This window comes from Bos grunniens, chromosome 9 (genome assembly GCF_055505025.1).
Source record: "Bos grunniens cultivar Pamir isolate PY7600 chromosome 9, Bosgru_T2T1.0, whole genome shotgun sequence".
NCBI lineage: Eukaryota > Metazoa > Chordata > Mammalia > Artiodactyla > Bovidae > Bos > Bos grunniens.
In genome coordinates, this window is record NC_141173.1 from 39910445 (window position 1) to 39927828 (window position 17384).

At 35.7% G+C, this 17384-nt stretch overlaps 1 protein-coding gene across 17 annotated transcripts in view; it reads left to right on the forward strand.

The window, feature by feature from the left end:
• Window positions 1–17384, forward strand: part of REV3L (REV3 like, DNA directed polymerase zeta catalytic subunit) — a 177994-nt gene that overhangs the window by 64606 nt on the left and 96004 nt on the right. For all 17 annotated transcript variants that reach the window (XR_015132838.1, XM_086317268.1, XM_086317275.1 and 14 more), the window contains 3 exons: window positions 2889–2963; window positions 6324–6484; window positions 13784–13883. Coding sequence is in view for 16 of the 17 variants with exons in the window: in XM_086317268.1 (XP_086173394.1) it covers window positions 2889–2963; window positions 6324–6484; window positions 13784–13883 (336 nt within the window). In the remaining variant the exon portion in view is untranslated. The remainder of the gene's footprint in view (window positions 1–2888; window positions 2964–6323; window positions 6485–13783; window positions 13884–17384) is intronic.

A 17384-nucleotide genomic window follows, 5' to 3' on the forward strand; every position in this document is an offset into this window, starting at 1 on the left:
TTAGGTTAAAGATAATCATCAGCTTTATGTTCTACATTTTTTATGTTTAATGATTTCTGAGGACTTTCCTATACGTATTCTCATTTCAAAGTTGAATCTCCAAACAACCTAGTGGAACAAATAATGAGTCACCAACCTTTTTGTATTTTTGATGGGCATTTGTTAAAAGCATAGCCATATTTTTAAGAGCAGTTGATAGAAATCTAGAAACCTGGAGGCAAAGGTGAGCTATTTAGTCTAATTTATGACTGCCATTCTCTTTTTCCTCCTGTTCTAATATTTTGGTTTTTTTTAATTATATAGGTCCCTTTTCCCCTTTTCCCGTACCGTCCATTGTAGCTTCCTTGAGTCCTTTACTCCTTCAGTATTGCGTACTTATTTAAGGTAGACAAAGTTGCATCTAGCTGTCTAATTAAAATTTGTACAAACTTAATTCCAGTCTTCCTAGACTGTGCATTATCCTGAAGCTAGGTTAAGAGAGAGGAAGGACCATGACCTTAGGCTCATTTCAGAGGTTCCCTGCCACTTAGCTACCATGAGTCTAGAAAATAGTCTATAAAAAGATTCTTAGTCCATCTAAATTAAGTTTTTTAAACTATCATTTTCCTTCTCATCATTATATTAAAAAACTAACTCCAATTATCAGGTGCAACTTTTTAAGTATAAACATATCTACCTTAGACTTAAGTATAAACATATTTACCTTAGACTCTGCTCCATTCTACTTTCTTCCAGAGAGTCTCCCGGTTGAGAAATTGTTTCGGCAAAATCAAGTAAAGTCAACAGTAGAAAGTAAGGATTCCAGGTTAAATTATACAGAGACTCTCTTGGCTAGAAGAAACAGAAAACTGAGTTTATAGAATGTCCAGGCTATATTTTGAGGCAGAATACATAGAAAAGCAGAATCCTAGATTTACAAAGAATTATAGAAATTTGATAGTCTTGTATTCAGCTATTGAAATTTATAAGGTTCTAACTGTAAAAACCTAAAAATCTTGAGCAAAAACAAGGATAACATGGGTCACACCAGTGCAGATTTAAGTGTCTTCATTTCCATTTACCTGGCTAAAAGTGTAACCCCTATATCTTTAGACAAAGAGCTATATTTATGTGTATGAAAAATACCAAAGCAGGAGGAATAAAGTCTTGAATTTTGCCAGTGAAAGAGAATGAGATCATTCATATAATGTATCTTTCACCCTTCATAGCAACAAAAATGGGGTGGAGAGGAAGTGGTGTTATTATTTTTTTTTTTTGAAGAGGGGGTAAAGGGTCGGGGATAGGGAATGAGGGTCAGTGCAGGCCTTTCAGAGGAGGTGAGTTTAAGCAGAGGCCTGACTGCAGATTGAAAGTAAGCCATGCAATGGTTCAGGGCAGAACTTTCCAGGCAGAGGGAATGGCAAGTTACTTGAAAATGAATCGTTAGAAGGGTTGAAATGTTTGGAATGGCTGGAGGGAAAAGGGTGAATGGGTATGAGATAAGATTGGAGTGAGTGGCAAGAATGAGACAAAGAACTTTTAGGACTTTTTCTTTTTAGTAGAAATTGCTTTACAGAAAATGTACAGATGATTCTGACCTAAAGGCTTAGAATAGCTTATTTTTTTAAAGTTATTTAAATATGCCTCAAATGACTGTGTTGCCAACTTACTTCTATACTTGAGGCCTACTACACTATCAGACGTGACAGAGAGAAAATGGTATTCTAATGAGGGTAAGTTCTGTCTGCTGCTGCTAAGTCGCTTCAGTCGTGTCCGACTCTGTGGGACCCCATAGACAGCAGCCCACTAGGCTCCTCTGTCCCTGGGATTCTCCAGGCAAGAATACTGGAGTGGGTTGCCATTGCCTTCTCCAATGAGTGAAAGTGAAAAGTGAAAGTGAAATCGCTTAGACGTGCCCGACTCTTAGCTAGTGCCCATCATAAGGGGAAAATACATTTTTTTTTTTGATGAAAAGAAACTGAGTTTATCCACCTAAAGATTCAACCAACTACTTACTTATAGACAAACTCCAGACAAATACTTTTTATTTTGCTTATAAATTCAGACCTATTTACATATTGTTTCTGATTATATAATCTTTGAAAATGGTAGTCTGTTTTAGAGTTTCAGATCCTCCTGAAATAATATAACATGATAGATAACTTATTCCTTCTTGCAGGACTTGTTTCTCCTTCTATCATACAGATTTTTGCTTCTCTCTTTGCCTACTGCTGCTGACTGATACCCTGAATTGAACCCAGCCTCAATATAAATAGGTTATTAGTAAGGCCATGATCTTTTCAATCTCTTAAATTCTGTCTGCACAGTTTTCACAGTTTCATTTGATTTGGGTGTGTGTTTTATACACACACACATATGTACATATATATAACAGGTAAATTGTCTCTCCTTAGTGAACTTGTAAAATTAATTTTGATGTTCAAATTAATAGAGACAAATAAGGAGAAGAGATACAAATGCAATTTGTATCCTTTGTCAGTTAAAGAATTTTGTTGATAAAGAGCTTTAGTTTCTGACAGAAAAAAAATGGGGGAAAGTGTGAGAAGGAAGGTCTCTCTTTCCCATGCATTGCCTGAGTAGAGCCACTTTTTAATGGAGCCATGATGGTTGAAATTAAAGTATAAATAGTTTGCTATTCCTTTTTATCCCCAGGTTTTTTAAATAAAGTGGTAGTTTTAAAAGAATTAAGATTTCATGTATCATGAAATATGACATTGTGGTAGGTTTAATTAAAAAGTCTTGGAGGTTTTTTGTTTTGTGTTTTTGGGGGAGGTGGTTGATAATGTTCAATGTAAGTAGTTAGGCCAGCTGAGTCCAATTAGGGCAATAAGTTGCATTATTTCATCTCTGATGAAAATAAATTGAAATATCTATTTCTTGTATTTCAGGCCTTTTTATGGTTATCATGAGAAGGAAAGACACTTTATGAAGATCTATCTTTACAATCCTGCAATGGTGAAAAGGTAAAAAGATAAGTGAAATAAAAATGTGAACACCTATCACTCAAGAATTTTAATAATAAAAAGAAAAATCTAGAAGAAAGGCCTGTATAGTTTGTAGCATTATTAAAGATATGTATTATACATATGTACATATATGAGTAAAGAGAGAGAGATCCATAGCTTGGACTCTAGGAAGGATATTTTAAGGGTAAGGGACCTTGTTTTATACCCCTTAACTGATTCTTTTCTGCCTTAAATTTAGAGAGTTTGTAGAAGTTGATAGAGGGATTATTGACTGCCTTGTATAATTGTAGTACCTTGTTAGCCAGACCGTATGTTCAATACCAAGAGAAATTTGTTCTTTAGTTTCAAAGCAAGGAGAAATGTGTGAGAGTGAGGCCATTGTGGGAGAGCTTTCTACTGTGAAAGGTTTCTACTTAACCTCTTTTCAGTACCTTTTTCTTCCTAATGAGATAGGTGATGATACTAACATTTTTCCATATTGTTTAATGAAATATATTACCATTTAGAAGATTTATATAACTTAGTGAATGTGTATTTTCCAAATGACGAGGGCAAGACATTAGAAGATTATGCATGAGTTAAAATAAAGTGTTAGGTAGACCAATAGATTTTAATGTAACTGAGTACAAAAAGTTCATTGATATGGTTTCCGCATTGGTGCTAAACTTTAAGAAACCACCACCCCCATTGCATGTCCATGTAATAATAACAAAGATCAACATTTACCTGAAAAGGCTATTCAGGTACTTTTCCTGTTTTCAATTATGTATCTGTGTATGGCTGGTTTTTTGTATGTTTCAATGCAACAGTATTTCTGAGCTGAAGCAGACATGAGCATCCAGCTGTCTTCTATTAAAACAGAGATTTGCAAAGATGTAAAATAATTCCTTTTTCTCACTAAATTGTTTTTGTTTTGAAAAATATAGATTTTTAAAAAATAAAACAATGTTATTTATGTTAACATAGCTTGGGTTTATTGTTATTCTTAAATTAATAAATGAGTCTCTTAAAATTTTCTGTTTTAACTTGATTTGGTAAATATCAATGGATATGAACCACATAAATAAAAGCTTTTTGATGCTAGCAGTAATTTTTAAGAATGAAAAGGAGTCCTGGGGCTAAAAAACTTGAGAACCATTGGAATACAACTCTCTTAAATTTCTGTCAGAGATTCTTAAAATCTATTCACAGCTGTTCTCTACTTTTCACTGCCTATTAGAGCAGGAGAGATTTACCCCTACCTTTAAAGCTCACGATCCACTCCCTTTGAGCCTTTCCTTTCATCTATCAGTTATCCCCTCTCCCTTTCCACACCATTTAAACAACAATAAGACTTAATTTTACACATACACACATTCATACTCAAAGACATTTATGCTCACAGCTATTCTCCTGGAAGAATTTAGCTATACTTTGTGTGTCCAGTATCTTATCTCCCGTTTGCTCTTTAACTTAATTCCAATTCTGCTCTCCAATTCAGGGGTTCCACTCAAATTGCTTTCCTTAATTAACGACCTCAGTGTTGTTAAATCCAATTAACACCTCTTACCTTTTGACCTCATGTCCATCAGTGCTTACACTACCTTAAAATAAGGTTGCTTTGATGTAAACATTTTTCTAGTTTTCCTCATACCTGTCTGGTCATTCATATTTATGCCATTTTGTTGGTTCCTCTTTTAACATATGTGTGGTTGGTCCTTGGACTTTTGTCTTGGGCATTTATCTTTTTCTCTATATGTGTTCCCCTCACTTTACGGTCTTACAAACTTCCATCGTTTTTGTTTTAATCTATAAGTATTTGGCTTCCAAATATATATCAGTAGCTTAAATTTTCCTTCAGAGCTCCTGATCAGTGTATCACACCATCTACTGGATAAATAGAATAGCACTATAGTTAAGAGATCTTAAGTCAGAAAAAATTGGAGTTGAATTTTAGCTCTTCCATTTTTTGTTTGTGTGATTTGGGGTAAGTTTTTGATCTAAGACTCAACTTCTCTGTTTATAAAATGGAGATAACAGTAGTTACCATAGTTTTGTAGTAAGTATTACTTGAGATTAAGCATTTAGAGCACCTGAGTTTAGACACCAGTTGTGCCTAATACACAGTGCCTCAAAATATGTTTGCTGTCTCTCGTCTATTAATAAAATTATCCTTAACCTCATCTCTAATATTTACCTGAACATTCCAGTATACCTCCAGTTTGTCTAAAACCAGTCAACTCCAGTTTGTCTAAAACCAAGTTTGTCTTTGTTCCTTCTCCAAATAAAAATCCACAAATAAACCTATTTTCTTCCAATCTGTTCTGTTTCAATAAATGCAGCACCACCAATTTGCTGCTTAACCTAGGCATTATCCTCAACGTATATTCTATCTCACCCCCCGCATCTAGTCAGTCATCAAGGCCTGACCATTTTATTCCTCATATGCTTCCTGAATCAATACATTTCCTTGATCCTTGTTAAAGCTGCCATCATCTTAGTTTTTCCACAGTACCCTCTCACTCTCTGTCTCTAGTGTTTTTCTTTCTTTAGCTAACCTGGTCATTTCAGTTTTCCTGTTCTCTTCACTTGACAGGTAAATTCTACCACCTCTTCAAATACGTTAGTAGGCTCTGCGTGATCTGACTTCTCATTACCTCTCTACTCTCCCACCACCACCACCATAGCCTCTGTCACTAAGCCTCACTCAGTGGTTTTAGTTCCCAAATAACCACGTTTTCTTGTGACCCTTGACATACTCAGTTTTATTTGGATGAAATGCTCCTTCTCGTCTGAGAAAAAGTATTTCTAGTTCATTGTTCTGCTTAGAGACGTCTCTCCAAGAAGGCTATGCAGAAACTACAGTCTGTTTATTGTCCCTTCTAGATGTTTTATATACTTCCCCCGCATAGTACTTTACGTTATTTATAATTGCCTATTGTTTGTACCCCCCCAATATGAAGGACAAATTACTCAGAGAAGAAAAATAACAAAAGTGGTAACATCTCTGTGTGGTTGATTGAATCATATGTCCTCTTTTAGAATTGTTGTATAATCTTTTCAAAATTTTTTCCTGGATTTTTTAAACAGCCTTTTTTCGGACATGTTAGCTTTTTCAGTATAGTTAGCATTAAATTGGTTTTAGAAGTCAAAATATTCATTTAAGACATTTTTTCTCATTTTCTTTCAGAGCTTGCAGCTTACTTTAAAACTTGATTTAAACTTTCAGTTGCCAAAAAAAATAAATTTTGAGTAAAACTGAAATGAAAATTTTGTGTTGTAGAGTAATATGTTTGTTCTCTATATTTGTATAACCATTATTTCACTTAACATTTTAGGAAACATAATTTTATGGTATAACTTTTTCTTCTAACTTAGGATATGTGAACTTTTGCAAAGTGGAGCCATAATGAATAAATTTTATCAGCCTCATGAAGCGCATATTCCCTACCTCCTACAGCTCTTCATTGACTACAATCTGTATGGAATGAATTTAATAAATCTGGCTGCTGTCAAGTTCCGAAAAGCAAGGAGGAAAAGTAAGGTTAATTTCACAAGTTCAAATTAAAGCTTTAAACAAGTATTATGTAATTGATGATTTATAAAATAATATGTACTTAAAAGTAAGTGCTGAGTGGATAAGGAATAGAAAGAAATATGCAAAAATATCTTATAGTTTATCAGGAAAAGAATCTCAATTTTTTTTGGTAACACCTTTATTCCTTACAATTCTCTCATTTAAAATGGACAGCTCTGGTTTTTAATATATTCAGAGTTGTGCATCCATCACCAGAGTCAAATATAGAACATTTTTCAGCACCTCTAAAGAAGCCCCGTAGTCTTGTAACAGTCTCCCGCAGTCCTCCCATGCCTTCACCTCTTAGCAACGGTTGATCTCCCTTCTGTCTCTATGTCTGCCCATGCTGCACATCTCATTTAAATGGAATCATATGTTTGTTTCACTTAGCCTAATGTTTTCAGAGTTCATCCATGTCATAGCATGTATCAGTATTTCATTCCTTTTTATGGCCAGCTAATACTCTGTTGTGTGAATATACTACATCATTTACTGATTCATCAATGACAGATGTCTGGGTTTCCTTCTTTTGGCTATTATGAACAATGTTGCTATGAACATTCATGTACAAATATTCATATAGCCATATGTTTTCATTTCTCTTGGGCATATACCTAGGAATAGAATTTCTGGTTAAAATACTCTAGCATCTTTTACATTTTATTCTGGCTGAATTCTTTCTCTTCTACTTAAGATAAAATAAAACCAGCATTTGTCCTGCAATTCTATGGTCCTTTCTGTTATGATTTTTTCCTTTTCTTTCATTGCCAAACTTTTAAAACCAAAAGTTCGCATTTTTTTCTCTTGTTGTTTACCCGCTGTTCTTTTTTGGCTTAACTCCTTGCACTTCTTCGGCCATACCCAAGCTGTGCTCTGAAAAGTAACCAGGGAGGATTTTTTTCCTTGGAATGATGAGGTTAATAGGATCAACCTTCTCATAAAAACTAATTTAAGAGCTAGGTAAGGTTTTTTTGTTTTTTGGTGTTTTTAATCTTAAATGTATCACAAAGATTACAAACAATAAAGAAATACTGGCCAAAAGAGGAAACAGAGTGCTGAAAACAGCCTTTGCCCTGAGAGGTTTTGCTAATCCTGGCTGCCTCCATTGAGGCTGCCTTACTAGGTGAGGTAACTAAAAGCAGCAATTCAGGACCTGCTGGACAGGTTGGAATCCTCCACAGAGGGAGGGAGGGTTTCAAAGAGACATGCCCAAAGTAGGAAGTGGAACCACTTTGAGACATTTCAGCCCAGTTTGAGTCTCCTGGGACTAAAAAAGACTGCCAAATCTAGAAATTTTCCTTAGGTAGTGGAGTCATTGGGTATCCATATACCAGAAAATAAAAATAAGAGCCCAGGACTTCCCTGGTGGTACAGTGGATAGGAATCCACCTTCCAGTACAGGGAACACAGGTTTGATCCCTGGTGCAGGAAGATTCCACATACCACGGAGCAGTTAGGCCTGTGAGCCACAGCTACTGAAGCCCACACGCCCTAGAGCCTGTGCAATGAGAAGCCCATGCACCACAATGAAGAGTAGCCCTCCTTCACTGCAACTAGAGAAAGCTGGCACAGCAAAGAAGACCCAAGGCAACCAAAAGTAGATAAAAAAACAGACAAACAGATAATAAAAAAATAAAAGAGCTCAGACACATTCCATACCCTGGGTAAAAATTAAAATGGGTCACAGACTTAAATGTAAAATTATCAGACTTCTAGAAGAAAACAATGAGAAAATCTGCCTAACAAGTTGATTTTGTCAAAGTTAAAAACTTTCTATAAAAAGTAATATTAGAAAAATGAAAAGGTAAGACACAGACTGGGAGAGAATATTTTCAAATTATACATCTGATAAAATACTTATATCTAGAATATATAAAGTGTTAGTCACTCAGTCATGTCCGACTCTGCAACCCCATGGACTGTAGCCCACAAGGCTTCTCTGTCCATGGGACTCTCCAGGCAAGAATACTGGAGTGGGTTGACATTTCCGTCTCCAAGAATATATAAAGAACTCTTAAAACTCAGTAATAGGAAAGCAAACAGCCCCATTAAAAATGGCCAAAAGACGTGAACAGAAATGTCAACAGAGGATACAAGGATGGCAAATGTAGGAAAAGATGATTCTCAACATTATATATCATTAAGGGAAAGTGAAGTGAAGTCGCTCAGTCGTGTCCGACTCTTAGCGACCTCATGGACTGCAGCCTACCAGGCTCCTCCATCCATGCGATCTTCCAGGCAAGAGTACTGGAGTGGGTTGCCATTGCCTTCTCCAATGCATGAAAGTGAAAAGTGAAAGTGAAGTCGCTCAGTCGTGTCCGACTCTTAGCAACCCCATGGACTGCGGCCTTCCAGGCTCCTCCGTCCATGGGATCTTCCAGGCAAGAGAGTACTGGAGTGGGGTGCCAAGGGAAATACGTATTAAAACCACAAAGAACTACCATTACACATTATTAGAATGGGTAATATCCAAAAACTAGCAATAAACAAATGCTGGTAAGAATGGGAACATCAACTCTCATTCATTGCTTTTGGGAAGGCAAAATAGTACAGTCACTTTGGAAGACAGTTTGCCAATTTCTTGTAATGTAAAATATAGACTTACTATCAGATCAGATCAGATCAGTCGCTCAGTCGTGTCCGACTCTTTGCGACCCCATGAATCGCAGCACGCCAGGCCTCCCTGTCCATCACCAACTCCCGGAGTTCACTCAGACTCACGTCCATCGAGTCAGTGATGCCATCCAGCCATCTCATCCTCTGTCGTCCCCTTCTCCTCCTGCCCCCAATCCCTCCCAGCATCAGAGTCTTTTCCAATGAGTCAACTCTTCGAGTGAGGTGGCCAAAGTACTGGAGTTTCAGCTTTAGCAGCATTCCTTCCAAAGAAATCCCAGGGCTGATCTCCTTCAGAATGGACTGGTTGGATCTCCCTGCAGTCCAAGGGACTCTCAAGAGTCTTCTCCAACACCACAGTTCAAAAGCATCAATTCTTTGACGCTCAGCCTTCTTCACAGTCCAACTCTCACATCCATACATGACCACAGGAAAAACCATAGCCTTGACTAGACGAACCTTTGTTGGCAAAGTAATGTCTCTGCTTTTGAATATGCTATCTAGGTTGGTCATAACTTTCCTTCCAAGGAGTAAGCGTCTTTTAATTTCATGGCTGCAGTCACCATCTGTAGTGATTTTGGAGCCCAGAAAAATAAAGTCTGACACTGTTTCCACTGTTTCCCCATCTATTTCCCATGAAGTGGTGGGACCGGATGTCATGATCTTCGTTTTCTGAATGTTGAGCTTTAAGCCAACTTTTTCACTCTCCACTTTCACTTTCATCAAGAGGCTTTTGAGTTCCTCTTCACTTTCTGCCATAAGAGTGGTGTCATCTGCATATCTGAGGTTATTGATATTTGTCCCGGCAATCTTGATTCCAGTTTGTGTTTCTTCCAGCCCAGCGTTTCTCATGATGTACTCTGCATATAAGTTAAATAAGCAGGGTGACAATATACAGCCTTGACATACTCCTTTTCCTATTTGGAACCAGTCTGTTGTTCCATGTCCAGTTCTAACTGTTGCTTCCTGACCTGCATACAAATTTCTCAAGAGGCAGATCAGGTGGTCTGGTATTCCCATCGTTTGAAGAATTTTCCACAGTTTATTGTGATCCACACAGTCAAAGGCTTTGGCATAGTCAATAAAGCAGAAATAGATGTTTTTCTGAAACTCTCTTGCTTTTTCCATGATCCAGCGGATGTTGGCAATTTGATCTCTGGTTCCTCTGCCTTTTCTAAAAACAGCTTGAACATCAGGAAGTTCACGGTTCACATATTGCTGGAGCCTGGCTTGGAGAATTTTGAGCATTACTTTACTAGTGTGTGAGATGAGTGCAATTGTGTGGTAGTTTGAGCATTGTTTGGCATTGCCTTTCTTTGGGATTGGAATGAAAACTGACCTTTTCCAGTCCTGTGGCCACTGCTGAGTTTTCCAAATTTGCTGGCATATTGAGGACCGAGCAATTACACTTCTATATGTTTACCCAGTGATTTAAAACTTATATCCACCTAAATGTTATGTGGCAGCCTGTATGGGAGGGGAGTTCAGGGGAGAATGGATACATGTATATGTATGGCTGAGTCCCTTCACTGTTCACCTGAAACTATCACAACATTGTTTGTCAACTGGCTATACCCCAATGCAAAGAAGAAAATAACTTATGTCCACCCAAAAACTGTATGCAGAAGTTTATAATGGCTTTATTTCATAATTGCTAAAAATCTAAAGTAACCAAGATGTCCACTTAGTGGGGGCCATGGATAAATGATTATATACCAATACAGTGAAATACTGTTTATCAGTGAAACACATCACAATATTGATTCCTACAACATTGATGAAAGTTGAATTCATTTACTAAGTGAAAGCCAAACCTAAAAGACTACAAGTTGTATATGCGTATGTGTTAGTCACTTAGTCGTGTCTGACTCTTTGTGACTCCATGGACTGTAGTTTACCAGGCTCCTCTGTGCATGGAATTCTCCAGGCAAGAATACTGGAATGGGTTGCTATTACCTTCTCCAGGGGATCTTCCTCACCCAGGGATTGAACCTGGGTCTCCTCCATTGCAGACAGCTTTTACCATCTGAGCAACCAGGAACATATACAAATTGTATGGTTTTATTCATATAACATTCTAGTAAAGGTGAAACTATAGAAATGGAAAATATATTAGTGGTTGCCAAGAATTGGAGAAGAGTGGAATATTGATTACAAAACAAATATATAGGGGAACTTTTCGGATGAATTATTCTGCATGTTACTTGCATGGTGGTATGATTTTTTACAGTCATCAAATCCATAAAAATGTACCCTAACCAAGTACTGATGGTTAGCAGTCCCAGTCATTGGATATAGTGTTATTTGGATATCATGTCCCCTCTCATATGATGTGATCATCGTGGTATTCTTCATAAAAATACCTCATTGTGGCATTCTTCATGAAAACTCATAATAACAATCTAGTCATAAGAAAAACATCGACAAACCTGGATTGGAGGACATTCTGTAGGTTACCTAACCAGTAATCGAGACTGTTGAGGTCATGAAAAATGAGGAAAGACGGAGAAATAGAGCAGAGGAGACTAGGAACACATGGTAACTAACTACAGTGAGGTATCCTACTTTAGATCCCTGAAACAGAAAATGGACAGTATTGGGTAAACTGGTGAAATTTAAATAAAGTGCATAGTAGTTAATAGGAATGTACCTATGTCAGTTTCTTTGATAGATATACTGTGGTAATGTAAAATGTTAACAATGGGAAGGATGTGATAAGCAGTATTCAGAAACCGTACTATCCTTGTAATGTTTCTGTATCTAAAATTCTTCCAAAGTAAAAAGGTTATTGGGGGAACAGCAGGTTGGTTATCAGTGTCAAATATAGCTGGGAGTACAAGAAGGACTGAGGAATGGAAAATGTTTTAGAGAATGTGTAGGAGGTATTTATAGGAAAAGGATGTCCTTTTTACAAATGTTTGTTTCCAATAGGTGAAAAAGATGAGAAGAGTCTTAATTAGCAAATGTATGTAAGCCATTTATTTTAGTTAGGTGAGTATTGGAAGGGACAACTAGAAGGCAGAAATTTATGAAATTTCTTTGGGGAAAATTAAAAGAGATTTCAAGTATGATGAAATAAAATTTGTGTTTTAATTTATCATTGTTAAATAAACCTTCATGTTTTTGTTTTGTTCAAAAAAGATTAAAGATTATACTGAAATGGAAAGAATAGGTGAATTATTTTTTGTATTACATTTTATCATGTTATCTCAGATATATTAAATGGACAGTAAACTTCTTATTATAAATATGTTAATATGCATAACTTAATATTTTAATCTTGTAAAACAAGATAATGTCTATAATATAGTCTTTTGAAAGTAAATTTAAAAGTGAAAAATATTTAGAAATTTTAATATTATGTATGCATATACCATTTTGTCTTAGTATTCAGTTATATATTCAGTTGTCAAGTGAAATGGAAATATTATTAAGGTGAAGTATATAGAAGTACTTAGAGTAAATATTTTTTAGATCAGAGGCATTTTTTACTATTCTCCATCGTGACTTTATATTACATTTTTAACATCCAGAGTTGAAAAGAATGACAAATACATTTATAAAATAATACAAAAAGTATAGGTAAAGTGTGATTTTTAATACTATGATAGGTAACTTGGTAATTAGTAAACATGTAGATTATTCATTCATATACATTTATTAGAAAATAACTGTTTTGTAATTTACAACTTACAAAGTATTTCATATAAATAGTCTTGTTGCATAACACCGAAGCCTTCAAAAACTTCTGAAGGTAGATGGAACCACTTACATGGTTTGATACATGTTTTGTTAAAGCAGCAAAGATAGTAAGTCTAATTAATTACATAATTTTGTGATCAAGCTCACCAAATAAGAATTAAATTTAGTTGAAGAGGATTGCAAATTTAATGTATTTCTCACACATAATTGTTAATCAGATATCCTCCAATATAAAATGAGAAGTTAAAAAAATACTTTATGTTGGGATTCTTTCTTTGGCCCTTATTCAAGCTTTGTTTATCTGAAAATGTAAATTCCTCTTAAGAAATCACAAAAAGATTGCTAACATTTAGAGACCATTTCCAAAGCATGGCCCCTGGACTCTGTTTATGCATCTGGGATAACTAAGCAAAAGCGTAGTTCTCTCCAACTACTGGTCAAATTGTATTTGCATTTGCCCCAGCTTTCCACTCGCTGTTACTGCCATTACTTTTGGAATGCATTATGTGTTTTCTTTTTATTCAAGGATTAGTATTTAAAGTATGTTTTGAATTTTATCTGGAACCTGGTTTCCACTAGAATTTTAGTTGAGGCTCATACAGAATACCCTAGGAATTTAGATTAAAGTCTACAAAAATTCTTGTTTTTTTTTTTAAATGAAGTTTTAAGCACACCTATCACTATGGTGTGTTTAAACGTATCATACTTTTATTCTGGTATGAAAGTATTGTGGCCATTTCTCTTTCATATCCATATATTGCAGATACTTTTCCCCCCTCTCCATTTGGAATCTTTACTCTCCACTGGGCAAATGCATTCCAGTACGTTTATGAATTTTTAGGATACAGTTTTAGGAACTAGTCATGTGGTTTGTATACTAATTTACCTAAAGAGTAATTATATGCAAGTTAAAAGTGGAACTTAACACTTTTGCCTTTATTTCTAGGTGATCCATTGCATCTGACTGGGTCTTGCAAGGATCGGCTACCAGGAAAAAATTCCCTTACTGGTACTTTATTTCGGTGGGAAGAAGGCGAAATACCAAGGTTAGTTAATGTTGTAAAGGAAAAGAAAACTTAGTTACATATGTCCTACTCTATTCAGAAATCAGTGGTTAGCATAATTTAATTTTAAAATTGTTTCTTTGTAAGTTTATCAAAAAAGCAAATCTCAACATTAGTATGTTACATGGATCATAGATTTCAAAAATAAACTGTGAAAATAGGTTGAAAATATACCTAGTTATTCCCTAATTAATAAAAGGAATCTGAATGTAAGTTTTTATATTTCTCTCCAATATCTATCTTGTTTGTACATTCTAAATTCACGTCCTACAACTTGTCAAGTGGGCTTCCCTGGTGGCTCAAAGAGTAGAGAATCCACCTGCAATGCAGGAGACCTGAGTTCAATCCCTGGGTCAGGTAGATCCCTGGAGAAGGGAATGGCTATGCACTCCAGTATTGTTGTGTGGAGAATCCCGTGGACAGTAGAACCTGGTGGACTACAGTCCGTGGGGTCGCAAAAAGTCAGACATGACTGAGTGACTAAGCACACACACACACACAGTTTGTCAAGTAAAAATCATGTAATATAAAAGCAATTTAAAACCTAAATAGCAGGACTTCCCTGGTTGTCCAGTGATTAAGACTCCAAACTTCCACTGCAGGGGGGTTCCATTCCTGGTCAGGGAACTAAGATCCCATATGTTACATGGTACAGTGGATAAATATTTAAATCAATAGGTAAACCAATCAATCCTAAATGGAAAATATTTTTAATAAAAATAACCCCTAAATATTTCTGAATATTTGTGAGAAAAAAAGTGGGTTATTGTAGTGTATGTGAATAATACAGTTTGTGATTTCTTTTGACTATTTAGTATTTATTAGACTCTTGGAGAGGGTAAGATATTCTAAAGGCTTAGATTTCCCTACTATAAAGTAGATATATAATCAGTACCTATAAAAATTATCATAATATCTTAATCTACATAGAAGTAGAGGATTTTTGTTTTATACCAAAAAGTTGTTGCCCAAGCTTTCTTGATTCTTTGGTATTGATGGGGTGTTGTGGTGTCTTCTTTTTCACTACTTATATGTCACCTGATAAGTTTTAAGCGTTTTTTTTTTTGTTTTTTTTGTTTTGCTTTTTTCTTTTTTTAATGAAGGATGCAAAGTAGAAGTATTCAGTTAAATGACTTTTTTTATTTAATGATAAAATGTGAATTTATTAATTGGTTGAAGATAAGCTGCCGTAAGTGTATTTGTTTAGAGCTTAATTTATATAGTTTAAGATACTAATATGTTCTTCACAGAATTTCCATATTATAGAATTGCTTTGGCTTTTTAAGACCTGACATTAAGACTCTCATTAAATAATGATAGAAGTATGTTGATTTATAACTAATATTACGCCAGAATGAGACTTCAAAACCTTCCAAGTGGACAGTGACTTGCCTTACCTCTGGATTCAGTTAGCAAATGTCAGGACTTTTTGGTAAAGTCATACACGTATACATACATATGTACTTCTAGAGTCCTCAGATACAGCAGAATTGTTTTTATAATTGTGTTGAATTGGTATTAATTTTAGAGAGAGTGTTATTTAATGCATCAAGTTCAAGTTCTAATTAATCCAGAACAAAGTGACCAACAGACTGTTTTCTGTCTCGTTTTTGTACCTGTGATATAGTTCCTCTATCTCTCTGAAATTGGAACAAATAAGCTTAACCCAGGGATTTGACCTACTCACTAGATCCCTTGGTTTTCAAAGTTCTATAATTTCGTAAGTTGTTTTTTGCACAATCAACTCAAATCAAGGTTTATTTGTATTGAAAGCCTTTTTCAGCAAGCATCTTTCTGGTTAGGTCATAAGACTATATAGTAAAGCTTCACTGGTTAGGAGTTAGTTTAAAGAAACTCTGTGTATTATAATGAAAAATTTGAATTATTACTTTTAAAAGCATAGATGAACTTCCCTGGTGGCTCGGTGGTAAAGAATCTGCCTGCTGGTGCAGGAGACACAGGTTCGATCCCTGGGTTAGAAATATCCCCTGGAGAAGGAAATGACAACCCACTCTAGTTCTTGCCTGGAAAATCCCATGGACAGAGGAACCTGGTGAGCTGTAGTCCATGGGGTCACAGAGAGTTGGAAATGACTGAGCACAGTACAGTACAGAGCAAAGATATGAAATGGTAAACTAGTGAAATTAGACAAGGTATTCAGAACTAGAATTTATAATAAATGTAGGTTAGCTACAACCTACATTTTTGTCCCATACTTTTAGGCTTCTTGTATTAAACATGAAAATCTATCATTTCATCAAATACAAATAATAAAATGTCATAAACATTTTTGCCAAATCAGTACTCTTAAATTTTTTTAGTCTCATTTTTACCCCCATGTGAGCACCTTCCTCTGGGTACCTTTTTTTTTTTTTTAAACCCAAAATGTTTTATATTCCTTCACAAGGAATTTCAAGGGCTGAAATTCCACAATTTCACAATATTTTACAATATTATGTTGAATAATAATATTGATAATAATATCTGAATAATTTCACAATATTATTTCAAGGGCTGAAACAAATAGCAACAAACTCAATGAGATGAAAGTGCTGAGTTTGCAAGTCTACTAACCTTACCTGCTGTGGTGGTGGTGGTGTTGCTAAGTCGTGTCCAACTCTTGCAACCCTATGGACTGTAGCCCATGAGGCTCTTGTGTCCATGGGATTTCCCATGTGAGAATACTGGTGTGGGTTGCCATTTCCTTCTCCAGGGGATTTTCCTGACCCAGGGATTGAACCCACATCTCCTGCATTGGCAGGCGGGTTCTTTTCCACTGAGCCACCAGGGAAGCCCTGCTGGCTCATTGTAAATTACTACATATCATGGACCTTCAGTCATTTGCCAGGGTGTTGAATTCACAAAGGTCGAATCTACTGCAGTAATCTCAACCTGGCTGCCCATCAGAATGATCTGAAGAGATTTTTTAAAATTACAGATGTCTGAGCTCTACCCTCAGTGACTGTAATTTGTGGGTATATTGTGTTAAGCTGTGAATAGAAATATTCAGAGAGGTACAGTTGCCTAATTACCATTGTATTGCTTAACTACCTTTCATAATTAAAATGAATGACCTACATATATTTGCAGGCTCAAATTTATTTTAGTTTTTTAAAAATTATTTCTAATTGGAGAATTATTGCTTTACAATATTGTATTTGGTCTCTTCCACATATAAACATGAATCAGCCATAGTTAAACATATGTCCCCTCCCTCTTCAACCTCCTGCCCACCTCCCATCATATCCCACCCCTCTAGGTTTTTTTTCTATTTACTGAAAGGAGTTTTTTAATTTCTGAAAACTACTTCCTAAAAGATGATGCTGTTAAAGTGCTGCACTCACTATGCTAGCAAATTTGGAAAACTCAGCAGTGGCCACAGGTTTGGAAAAGGTCAGTTTTCATTCCATTCCTAAAGAAGGGCCATGCCAAAGAATGTTCAAACTACTGCACAATTGCACGCAATTCACATAATAGCAAAGT